The sequence below is a fragment of the Eptatretus burgeri genome, chromosome 10 (assembly GCF_056783735.1).
Source record: "Eptatretus burgeri isolate ZD-2024b chromosome 10, Ebu_testis_v1, whole genome shotgun sequence".
NCBI classification, from domain to species: Eukaryota; Metazoa; Chordata; class Myxini; order Myxiniformes; family Myxinidae; genus Eptatretus; species Eptatretus burgeri.
Window position 1 is genome coordinate 20,823,637 of NC_140970.1, and position 13,569 is coordinate 20,837,205.

The 13,569-nt window shown below is 37.7% G+C and overlaps 1 protein-coding gene across 1 annotated transcript; it reads left to right on the plus strand.

The window, feature by feature from the left end:
- Positions 1–912: 912 nt before the first annotated feature.
- Positions 913–6,961, plus strand: LOC147018046 (uncharacterized). The gene is made up of 2 exons (XM_085897315.1): positions 913–4,690; positions 4,788–6,961. Exon 1 carries the CDS (start codon positions 1,188–1,190, stop codon positions 2,391–2,393), a length of 1,206 nt encoding a protein of 401 aa, XP_085753441.1. The 5' UTR covers positions 913–1,187; the 3' UTR covers positions 2,394–4,690; positions 4,788–6,961.
- The last annotated feature ends 6,608 nt before the right edge of the window (positions 6,962–13,569 follow it).

Consider the following 13,569-nt stretch of genomic DNA (forward strand, 5'->3'; position numbering starts at 1 on the left):
CGGTTATCCCGATAGTACGGAACGGGTCGCTTAAAGTGGCCCGTGTCCGAAGTCGACCTGCGGCGAGGTGCGATCGCCGGGTCTACCCTCCGTGTGGGTACTTAGGTCGGTCGAATTTGGCGAGCAACCCTATCCCACGCGGGGGGCCAATTGGCACGATCGTGGTGAGGCCGAAAGGCCCACCCGTGACTAGTTCCCGGCGTTAGTCCGAGAGGGTCACGACGGGATTGTCCGTCCGGTGGGCGACGCGCCGCGATTCGAGTTACGTGGTCGTCCGCACGCTGGCGGGCGCGAATCCGCTACACTGGTGTCAGGAGTGGGATACAAACCCATCCCCCCTCCTCGCGGCACTGGTATCGGAGAGCGGGAAAACGGGCTCTCCTGTCTCCAGCTAAATTCACGGGAATCGGTCCAGGGGTGAGAGGAGCGACCCCCGATTCCCTCCAAATTACGAGCGATTTAAATTAACCCTTTACGAGAAATAAGATGGCGTCTCAGGGCGAGCGGGAGCCGGGGGTATTAGGTATGTGTCGTCATGTAGGATCCATGGCCCAGGTCGGTTCTTTTTATAATTATAACCCCACCACTAACTGTGGTCAGTGGGAGCGACTTGAGCACGAACTTTGCCGGCAAACGGAGTCGCACAATGGCAGCGCGATCGCACCCCAGCGCATCACGGAGCGGGCTGATATTAATGGCACAGCACAAGGCGTGAGCTCCCAGTCACCGGTTCAAGGCACGTGGTCACGGCATGTGCCATGGCAGGCGTGGCAGGATGACTATGCGAGCATTGGCAGGCTTCAGGCACAATTGGGGGATGTCTTGGAAAAGGTGAAGCGTTATGAAGAATATATCGAGGAGGTGCAAAGTGGAGTGGACGAGTCACAACGGCATGCAGACGCGCTTCAGAAAAATTACGTGTACGGGGGACACAGCGATTGGACGATTTACTGGAACGAATTCGGTGGCAAAAACATGACTTGGCCAATAGAGTCGACAAATTACGTGGGAAAAAGAATTTGGTAGTGTTTTATACCCGTCAGTTGGAATATGCGAAGAGCAAACTGAACAAAAGAATAGAGGAACAGCAGATTGGTATCTCCGAGGAAAGGAAACAATGGGAGGAAGAATGGAAAACCGAGCTCGAAAAGAAACAAAAGGAGAACGACTTGGAAGTAAAACAATTAATGGAAAAATTATTGGAGGAAGCAAGGCGGTTCAAAGAACTGGAGGGGAGAGTGAGGGAAATACAGTTGGAAGAGAAAAAATGTGAACACGATGGGGAGTTGGAACAATTGAAGGAAGAGATAAGAACAGGCAATCAGGAAAGAGAAAGCCTAGAATGGAAGATAAAAAGAGGAGAGAGACAGCTCGAGGAAAGGGCGGAGGAATTGCTGGAAAAGTCAGAACAGTTCGAAGAACTGCAGGGAGAATTGAGGGAGGAAGAAGAAAGGAAAACAAAGCTCGAAAAGGAAAAACACAAACAAAATGGGGAATTGGAACTACTGAAGCGAGAGGTAAGGGCAAGCCGGTTTAAAAGAGAAATCCTGGAAGGGGAGATAAGAATGGGAAAGGAATGGCAGAAAAAACTAAATGAATACAGTGAAAAAAGGGACGAATTGAGGAGGGAAGCGGTGGAAAGAAGAGATGAAATGAGTGAAGAAGCACGCAAATTGAGAAAGGAATTGGAAACAAAAACTTCTGTGATACTGAAACACGAAAACAAAGAAAGAGGATTACAAGACGAACTGAGGATGTTAAAAGAGGAAAGGAAGACAACAGAGAATGAAACGTTAAGGAACCACACTGAGCAGATTGAACAATTAGAAGCCAAAGCAAAGTCGGAGTGTGCGGAGATGAGAAAGGAATTAGAAAAGAAAGCTTCTGAGTTACAGAAACACCAAAACAAAGAGAGGGAATTACAAAACGAGTTGAGGATGGTGAGAGAAGAAAGAACGACAACAGAGAATGAAACGTTAAGGAACCACACTGTACAGATCGAACAGCTGGAAGCGAAGGCCAGATTAAAGAATGAGGAACAAGAAAGAGTACTGAAAGAACAAGGAATGAGACAGGAGAAGGAAATCAGCCAACTGAAGGAAACCACGACATTGCAGAATGAGATGCAAAAAAGAGTAATGATGGAAGAACGAATCAGACAGGAAAAGGAAGTCAGCCAACTGAAAGAAATAACGAGATTGCAGAATGAGGAACAAGGAAGACGGTGGAATAGGAAATACAAAGAACAAGGAATGAGACAGGAGAAAGAAATCCGTCAATTGAAGGAAACTATGAGATTGCAGAACGAGGAACAAGAGAGACAGTGGAATAAAAAACTGAAAGAGTATGAATTTGAAACTGAACGACAAAAGGAAAAAAATAGGTTGGAATAAGAGGAGAAGTTGAAGGAGCAAGGAATGAAGCAGGAAGGAGAAATCAGGAGATTGAAGGACACAAGGAGATTGGAGAGGGAAGAACGAGAGGAACAATGGAATAGAAAACAAAAAGAACATGAATCTGAGGTTGACCAATTGAAAGAAAAGCTGAGGCTGGAGTACGAGGAGATAGACAAAGAACAGCGAATGAAACACAAAATGGAGATGAACCAAATGAAGAAAACCATGAAACTGGATAAGGAAAGACAGGAGAGGAAACGCGGAAGAGTAATGAGACAGCAGTGAATGAAACACAAAAAGGAGATTAACCAAATGAAGAAAACCATGAAACTGGATAAGGAAACACAGGAGAGGAAACAAGGAAGAGTAATGAGACAGCAGCGAATGAAACACAAAAAGGAGATTAACCAAATGAAGCAAACCGTGAAACTGGAGAAGGACAGGAGAGGAAACGAGGAAGAGTAGTGAGAGAACAGCGAATGAAACACAGGAAGGAAATGAGCCAATTGAAAGAAACAATGAGATTGGAAAACAAAGAGCAGGAGGAACAGTGGGAGAGAAAACAACAACTATATGAGTGTGAAATTGAACAAGTAAAACGGAGAGCGAGATTGGAGTCAACGGAGATTGAGGAGCTCCGGAGGGAGAACGAACAGCTAATGGGGCTCAGAGAGAAAGAACGACTCAGATGGGAAGGAAAAAGGAACCAGGAAGAGACAGAAATAAGGAACAAGGAGAGAAAATGTATAGAGACACGGGAGACAAGAGACGAGGTGAAAGTAATTGGGAGGGAGAGAAAAGAACAATTAAGACGGAAAGCAAGGAGGAGGTACGCGGAAATCGTGAAAGAGCAAGGAGTGAAACAGAGGGAAGGACGGGAGCGACTTAAGGAGAAAGCAAGGTTGACCTACATAAAGATAAGGGAAAGACGCCAGAAAGAAGCAGAGACTAATAGACACGAGGGGACAACAGAAACGAATAAATGTACAGAGACACTGGAGATGGGAATGATAGAGGGAAGACTACACGATGAAGACGGGGATAGAGACGCACACACACACACGGAGGTAGTGGAGGATAATGGGGGTGAGCTGGCGGACTGGGTCGAGACCCGGTGCGAGCAGCTGGATGGCCTCCTCCAGGAACAAGGGGAGGGAGTATGCCCCCTTGAAGCGAGTCACGACCAGGTGGGTTCGGTCGTGTCGAGCGAGTTTGAGGGGACGGGTGCTGTGGACAGGTGAGTAGGGTAAGAATACTGATTCTGGCTCACTTTTCCCCATGTAAATGAATGGGGGATTTTCAGCGATTCATAATTTTTTTCCCTAAAAATAAATCCCCTTTTTATACCAAGGTATATTTATTTGTCTCCCCTTTTAACCTGGAGGTTGAACCTCATTGAATTGAACACCTGGGGGTTGAACAGCTCACTCATTGAACCTATAAAGATTTGTTCATTCTCAAATTCCTTCAATAGTTTAATTTTCTTTGCACAATAATCCCCATCTAAAATATTGACAAACAAAACATTTGAATCTTTATATTTTTTAAGATACCCCATTTGTGCCATTACGAAATGATAAACTTCTCTTAATGCTCTTGTTTGACCACCTCCTGAGCCACAGGTTATTTTTTGTTAAGCCCCGCCCACTTTTCTTTAAGCCCCGCCCACTTTTGTTAAGCCCCGCCCACTTTCCACAAGGTATTCAATAAGCCCCGCCCACTTTTGCTAAGCCCCGCCCACTTTTGCTAAGCTCCGCCCACTTTTGCGAAGCTCCGCCCACTTTTCATAAGGTATTTTTTCTAAGCCACGCCCACTTTTCCTAAGCTCCGCCCACTTTTGCTAAGCTCCGCCCACTTTTCATGAGGTATGTTTTTCTAAGCCACGCCCACTTTTCCTAAGCCCCGCCCACTTTTGCTAAGCTCCGCCCACTTTTCATAAGGTATTTTTCTAAGCCACGCCCACTTTTCCTAAGCTCCGCCTACTTTTGCTAAGCCCCGCCCACTCTTACATCATTTCCAGTTCATCTCTGACTCACAAAGAAATCACTAGAAAATTACAGGATGTTATGGTTTTGAAAAATTTCCAATGAAGGCTTGCCTAGGCTTGCCCAGGGAATTTCCAAAGGAAACCACACCCACCAGTCTTTCTCTATAAAAGCTTCAAACCCAGGCTCCATTTTAAACATTTGTTTTTGCTGGCAATGGTGTTTTGTGTGCTTGTCTCGAACTCTCTGTCTTCTATGGAACTAAACCTTCAAGTTGATGAACTGGATTCAAACCTCTTATCTATTGAGGTAAGATTTTTTATTTTCCTATTTTTAAACTTTGATTGAAGCATACTCATTTAATAATTAAATAACTTAATTAATACATTATTATTTTCTCTCACAGGAAATTGTGTCTGAAATACGAAATGAAAATACTGCTTTTGCTACAACTTGGGGCGAAATTGTTGGCTTGGTTGAAGACCTTATGAGCGACCAAGACCCACAGAACGAGTTCGTCCTTGATGACCCAACCAAAGAGTTATACCTTGGAGACCAGCAAAATCCTGAAAAAGAGTTTTACAGCAATAGTACTCATTGTGAGTTATCAAGACAATACCCACTGAACAAGTTATACCTTGATGAGCCAGAATACAAGTTTTACCTTGGAGACTCACAAATTTTGAAAAAATCAGTAAATGAGTTCTGCCTTGATGGTTTAAATAACTACCTTGGAGACTCAGGAAAAGGGTTCTGCCAAGATGGTTCTAAATATGGGGCCTACCTTGGAGACTCACAAATTTTGAAAAAATCAGTAAATGAGTTATCCTTAAGAGACTTTGTAAGTTGGTTTTACTTTGAATACTTGAAATGTGGGTTCTGGATTGATAACTCACAATGTGATACATATCTTGGAAACTCAACGGGAATGTGGTTATACCTTGAAGACTTGGAAAGTTGGGTTTATGTTGGACACTTGAAACTTTTTTGGGGGCTTTTATTTATTTATTTATTTATTTATTATTATTATTATTTTATTTATTTATATTTTGGAGACTTTTGGAGTTGCTATCACTCTTTGGGATCTAAACCTATCGATGTAGTTCTTTGTCGGATGGTGCTTGATGGGAGCAAGATCAAGAAAGTTCTGGGAAGAAAGTGCAGGCTTACTCCCCCTTTTTACGTCATCAAACCTGAAAGCCTTAAAGGACAGAATTGGAAGAAGAGAAAAAAACAAAAAATATACATTGTTCGTTCTGGGAAGAAAGTGCAGGCTTACTCCCCCTTTCTACGTCATCAAACCTGAAAGCCTTAAAAGACAGAATTGGAAGAAGAAAAAAAAAACGTAAAAATATATATATATATATAGGTGGAAATCTCATTTTGAAAAAGACATTGTGTTGGGCGAGGATTGAGTTGGGGTTGAGATTTTGAATGTGAGGGTTGGGGTTGAGATTTTGAATGTGAGGGTTGCGACACACACATACACATCAACAAACAAAAGTTAAGCCTTGACTATTCAGTTGAGGATTCTGTGTTTGGGGTTCACAGATCTAAGAACGTCCCCCTTGACACACATTATATACTGTTATACACCTCGGACTTGGCCCTCGAGTGTCCACAACGGTGTATAGTAGGAGGGAGTGAAGCGCCAACCTATTGCTCCCATTACACACACACACACACACACACACAAACAAAAGTTAAGCCTTGACTATTCAGTTGAGGATTCTGTGTTTGGGGTTCACAGATCTAAGAACGTCCCCCTTGACACACATTATATACTGTTATACACCTCGGACTTGGCCCTCGAGTGTCCACAACGGTGTATAGTAGGAGGGAGTGAAGCGCCAACCTATTGCTCCCATTGCACACACACACACACACACACACACACACACACACACACACACACACACACACACACAAACAAAAGTTAAGCCTTGACTATTCAGTTGAGGATTCTGTGTTTGGGGTTCACAGATCTAAGAACGTCCCCCTTGACACACATTATATACTGTTATACACCTCGGACTTGGCCCTCGAGTGTCCACAAAGGTGTATTATCTGCTTAGTTTTGTCTTTTGTAATTCCTGTGAATAAAATGAACCTAAAATCTCTTCCCCTTCCAAATCATATATTTTATAAGTCCAAGGAACTGTATCTATTACATCAACAATTTTAAAAAGTTCTTTCGTCCATCGTTCAGTAAAACCCTTTTCAAAATGAGATTTCCACCTATATATTCTTACGATATCACCAACTTTGAACTTAGGTTTTCTGACATTAATCTCTTTTTCATATTTTAATTTTGTAAATGTTTCTGATGGTTTCATATTTGTTGACGTGTGAATCGTGTCATTATACTTATCCACAATATCCTGAATAAAAGATGACCATTGTTGTGAACCGAGTTGTGTGAATTTTTTATATAGTCTCTCTTTTAAGGTACGATTAAAACGTTCAACAACAACTGCCTTCCCTTCATTAAAGGTACTGTATAATGTAATACTGTTATTTTTTAGAAAATTCATAAATGTCTTGTGAAAAACTCTCTACCCTCATCAGTCCACAATTTCTTAGGTTTTCTCTTACTTTTATTAAATATCTGTTGAAAAGCTAACATAAGAGTATTACCTGTTTTGTTTTTTAAAGGGACAACCCACGCATATCTACTCAAATCAATAACGGTTAAAGCATACTTGTACCCCTTATCATTATTGAGTTCAATCAAATCAGCAGACCAGATATAATCAACTTCCTTGGAATAAACTTTCCTTCTCTGAAACTTTGTGAATATTGGTTTATGTAATTCATCAGCTAATTGCTCTTCAGTCTTAATGGCATCATTAGAGCCTATAAGTTTTTTGAATTTCCAAGTCCAAGTTTCAATTTAGCACTAATCATCTTCTTCACGATGAACCTATCAACTTTTTCTCTCAAGGTTGGATTTTGTATCAGAGACAAATGATACAACATTTCTCTATCGGCTTCATGCTTTTCTTCCAACGTTGTGGTATTCCCATAATCAATATCGTGTCTCATGCACACTTCATCAACTCTATTGATTGGTTTACTCCAGGATTTAGGATTGTCTGCCTCATCTAATCTTTTATCCAAGTTTGTGCCTGGACCACAGAAAGAATACCCTGGAAGATGTAATTCCCCTGGTATTCCAGTAGTTGTAAATTTACTTCCTGATAAAAACTTTTGTATATCTCCTCCGAGTTTGTGTTTGGAGATAAATTGATTTTTTTTTGAACCACACACCGAACATATACCTTTTTGTATAACCCTGTTATTTTTACTTTTAATATATGAAATATTTTTAGTATTAGTTTTCTTTTTACATTTGAGACAATAACTCATTTATTTATGAGAAAAATTTCTGCAGAGTGCAAAAACCTTTTTAGTTTCCAACATGCACATTTGAATCTTAATTTTTAAAACATAAAGAATCCTTAGAAATGCCTTCACTCTCTCCTCCATTTATTTAAGAAAAAACTTGAATTAAAATGAATAGCTTGACGATGCTAATAGTTTTGTTGAAAGTATTGCAAATAGACTTGTTAATTCTTTGTATTCCTCCTTGGTGGGTTGAGTTATTTTCTGTAATACCTCTATTCTTTTTGAATCTCACTGGTTTCCATACTATAATATTTATTTATTCTCTCTCTTTCCTCCCTCTCCTCCCTCTCTCTCTTCTCTTTTTCCTCCTTCTCTTTCTTCTCTCTTTCCTCCTTCTCTCTCTTCTCCTTTTCCTCCTTCTCTTTCTTCTCCCTCTCTCTCTTCTCTCTTTCCTCCCTCTCTCTATTCTCTCTTTCCTCCTTCTCTCTCTTCTCCTTTTCCTCCTCTTCCCTCTCTTCTTCAACTCCTTCCTCATCCCTTACTATACTTGAATCGTTTACACCCCATAGAATATTATACATATATTCATCAGGATTTCTTGTTATTCCTGTATCCAAAATAATTTTTTTTACAACAGGAAACCAATAAAATTTCTTTTGAATTTCTAAAAGAGCCTTACCTTTTCTTAACCTTATAATTTTTTCATTATTTAACATTCTAATTAAATCTAAAGTTGTCGGTTTATCAACATCAGCATAATGCCAATCTTTTATTGAAAATACCTCATTCTTATGTTGTAGAACATATTTATTAAAATACCGAATACCCTTTTCTTGAAGGTATGCTTGGACACAGAAATGATAATTTTCTTGAAGCCTTCTTGCTGTCATTTATGTATTAGAAATATATGTTAGAATAATATTATGGCACGAAACACCTCCCCATCTTCCCATAGTTAAATCATTTTGTATTTCCTTACTTATTATATATAATCCTGTTTTTTCTGTTTTCATGAGATAAACAAGGGCAAAACCATTATTATATTTACCCTTATTAAATTCTTTTATTTGTTGTTTACTAATCGTAGCCCCACAAAACTCATTCTCAATACCAAGTGGATAATATTCTTCCTTACGAGACTGATTTAATTGTTCCAGGTCTTCGAGGTTAATTTTAAATGACCAATTATACCCTAAATCATTCATATCATACCCCCATTGTTCTATTCTCATACAAACGATACGCCCTTCTTTATAAAAATTTATTTTAATTCGAACTGTGAATTCTGTATGACCTGGAGATAATATCAACACTTCTGTATCTTTAGAATACACAGCCGTTTTATTTAAGTATATATATTGTGATAAATCGCTTAATCTCACCAAGTCATTCGCGTCAGTCGGGCTTGGATAATTTTTTAATTTATAAGCATTTTTCATGTTAATATTTTTGTTTATATTATATTTATGTCGTTCAGCCTGTGCCTTTGTGTAATAATTTGATAAATCAATATCCAGTTCTTGAGATACACCAAAGATAGAACCATCTTTACCAACATGAGTCATTTATATTAGATTAAAAATAATATCATAAAATTTTTTATTTTTGTTGAGTTGAAATAACACATATAGACATAATTGACCACAACACTTGGAATTTAATTCTTGGACTTGAAATGTTTGATAAACACCATTCTGTAAGAATTTTATGACTTCAACAGGTGGTGGAAGACCAAAACTATCAAAATAATATTTGTCTTGACTATTAAAAATACAAACCCAATGAGAACCGTTCCCATCATTATCTTCTAAGTTCATAATAATATTCTTTGTATGTTTCGACACATTTGTTAATTCATCTCTCATACAAATAACCACATTATGAATTTTTAATTTCTTACAATATTTGGCAAGTTGTAAATTTGATGTTGTATTCTTTCCAAATTCTTTTAACCACTCATCAATGCTCATTTATTTATTAGAAAGATATAATCCATTACCTCTTTTCGTTAATTTTACACCTGCTTGTGCTATAGAAGAAAGCATATCTCCAACTAACAATCTCGCTTTATCAGGCAGACCTTCAAGTTTTTCAGCAAAATCTACAATTACACCACTTCCACTAATTTGTTTCTCCAACTCTTTGTTATGTCTTTCCAATTCTTTTTGAGCCTGGAGTTGAGCCTTCCTTTCGTTGGCAGTTTTGACCGCTGTTGAAATACCACCCGTCAATGCTCCAACCGCACTTAAACCAGCAAATAAAGGAATTAGAAATGGCAGAAATCCTCCACTCGTCTCTCTTATTGAATATTTTTTCAACATTGGTTTTGTCATTTTAATTTTAAGTGAGCCAGTGTCATTCAAGATTTTAACCTGTTCTCTTGTGAGCAAAACATCAATTCTTACTGCTCCTTTTCTCTGAATTGTATTAACGTTAATTGTACAAGGCTTTTGATTTTGAACACAAGATGATAGTTTATGAAGATTGATTTGATTAACATATACCCCAGTTGGTACTTTGCCACTCATTTATTTAACAAAAAAATTATGTGAGACTAATCATCACACCATTATCTGTATTAATCTGCAATTCTGTTTCTTCCAAAAGCAAACAATATGTATCAACTTCTTCACTCTCTCCTCTTTCAATGTATAGGGAAGTATCCACTCGATTAGACTTTATAGTTTCTTTTTGAGCGCTCAGGTCAAACGTATAGATTGTATACAAACTTTTAAATGCTGTCATATCCAAAATAGGTTCTTTATTTCCATTACTTTCACACACCTTTTGGTAAGACTTGTATGCTTCAGCAAAATCATTTTTTTCCCAATTAATTTCCAATCTATCTCGTGGATAAAATGTTCCATCTAGAGAAACGCGAAGTTGTTTCACCTTAGCATTATCACTCAATGCATTATTCTTATCAGTCGCAGTATCACCATCTGGCTTTTTAAAAATCATCCACAGATATCGTGGCTTTCCTTCCAGAACACCCAAATTCCACGTGTAAGTAGTTTGATTGAGTTTAACGTGTTGACATCTTCTTTTGAGGTATGATACACTGAGTGGTTTTTTTGAGTTAAGTCTTCGATTCAACATCTCTTCTGTTTTAAGATTAGGAGTATATTCACTGATATACCAACTCATCTCCTCAATTACAAATTTATTCTGATCACCAAAAGCATTACCAACACCAAAAAGCAATCTATTTTCATTATCATTCCTTTGTAGTTGAAATCTAATTTTAAGACCATACAGAACTTTATCATAATCACAAAATCCAAATATACCTTTAAGAGGAACTGCCACAGTAAAACTATTTTCTGCTTTTGTATCATCATTATACATTCCTTTCCTTTGAATATATCCAGGGTCTGTGTTTGTTCCCGTTGACATATCAGGAATAAAACCTTCGACAGACCCCTTTCCCATTCTATCACTGAATGTATAGAGTGTAAATTTCATCATTTCAGATACAGCAGAGACATAATCAACCGCTTCAACTTCTTGTGTTCCAATATACAATCGCACACTATCAAACATTTTCCAGAAGAAATCATTTACAAGTGTAGCGTTTGTGTTATTCCCAGCCTTAGTGAATTTAAATTTACACAACAAGAAACTTTCGGAGAGATTCAAATAGGTTTGTTGATTATTTATTTCAAAACTTTTTGTACCATTTGTATTCCAGTCTGTTCCAGTTATTGCATTTACCTTGAAGTAATCTTCTTTTTAGTGGAGTTTGAGATAATAATAGTATCATCCAAATCATAGATACTATCAATTGCTTCCATACTTGTATTTATTTAGGAAAAAAGATGTTAAAACTTTTGAAACCCTGATCCAAGTATTTGAATTATTTTCTGTCGTTCTTGGGGGACAACTGAGTTTTACCTTTCTTAATTTCTTTTATTGCTTGTAATTTATGAGATTCTTTCTGAGCATCTTTTATACTCTTTACAGCACCTGCTACATTTCCCACAGCAGAAGCAGTTGAACCAATTAGGTCTTTATGTTTAAGAATAGTTGAACCAATACCCATGAGAGTATCAATTATCCCATCTCCTCTAAATTGATGTCCGACACCCCTTTGTCTCTTAGGTTTATAGTATCCTCTACCAAGATACATACCTTCACCCTTGTAGTACGGGGAAAGGAACATCCCATCCCCTGTAATTATTTTATATTTTCCCAACTCGTGCTTCCTCACAATAACCATCGTATTTATTTATTGAAAAACTTCACGTAGGTGAATTCTGATGGATATAACTTCTCCATTAAAAGAAATCACACGATTATCTTGGTCGGTTATCCTAAAATTTACTCTGTGTATGGTTTTTCCTGACACAGGTAGATAAACCAAATTTTTAGGCTCCATATTGAATTTATAACCAATTGGGGTTGAGTATGCGCTGAATGAAAATATTGTATTTGTTTTTAATCCATCATTATAAGCACCATCAATCAAATCACAGTGAATTAACACCGAATTTATTCCTGAGGATATTTGAATGACATTATCACTGTAAAACGTCCCATTAGTTTCAATCTTTTTTGAGGAGAAACCTAATAACTCTCTAAATGAATTATCAATTGTGAAATCAACCTTGTAGTTATTTTTTACTTTAATCGTTGATTTTGAAGTATGTTTTTGAATGTTTATAACAATATTTTTTGGTTCATCACCCTGTTCTTTCATAAGACGAGCAATTTCGGAAGATATTTGAGAAATCTCGTATGCTCCGGGTGAGACTGTTATCGTTTTGTATCCACTTCCCGGATTATAACTAAACTTGTCATTTTTCTCGGTTATATTAAATAAGGTATTATAAGTCTCCATTGACAATAAAGATGCCTCATATTCTTTTGTTGTGTCAAGTTGTAGTGGGTATGGGAATGAAGATGTGTGGTCGCTTGTTGTGAAATTGAAACTAAGGATTGTGCTTCTCATCTTATTTAATATGAGATAAAATGTCTTTATATTGAGATTTATTAATTATTTTCATGTTCATCAACTGGTCTAAAATGGCTGATGCTTCATTAAAACAATTGTTATTTCCAGCCTTCTTACTGCCGAACAACAATAACAGTCTATTAACTAATTGCGATGGGTCATTTGGAAGAAAACTAATACCTGAACCAAGGATACTTAAAGCCTGAATAATGTGTTTCTCCTTCTCATTCTTCCTACTTTTACCAGAAAGAATAACCTTATAATTTAGAGTGTTCAGCAAATCAATATATACTCTATCATCATTATTTTCCATATCCAATGGTTTATCAATATACTTTGATTCATCCCTCACAGTTGAACCTTGCCTTCCATCTTTTGTGAGAAGAAACATTAATCTCGGAGTTAGTTTAACAGGGGGTTGAGCAGAACTTAAGAACCTTAATTCATCATTAAATATCAATACCTTTTCTTGAACAAGATGAAATATTGCTGGTTGTTCTGTTGGAATGAGTCCTGCTTTGGTTTTTGAATCTGCTGAATATTCATTGTTTTGAACAGCATTCACAATATAATCAGGGGGTTGATTAATCTCTTCCAGTTGTTGAAATAAACCTTCATCATGTTCTAATTCTCCAATATGCTCTAATTCTTCCTCCGTCATTTGACTGAAATCTTTTCACATTTGAAGCTTTCTCGGAGTGTATTCTACTGTGGGAACTGTGGAAACATCTTTCATTTTTTCTTGGGAAGTTTTTAAAAGTGGTTTAAAAAATTTCTCTTGTTTTTTTTCAAATGCTTCTTCGCCCGTTAGTTTCTGTCTGCGTTTCTTCTTTATGTCTTCCTGTTGTTTTACAACTTTTGAAACCAACTCTTGATGTTCCATAAA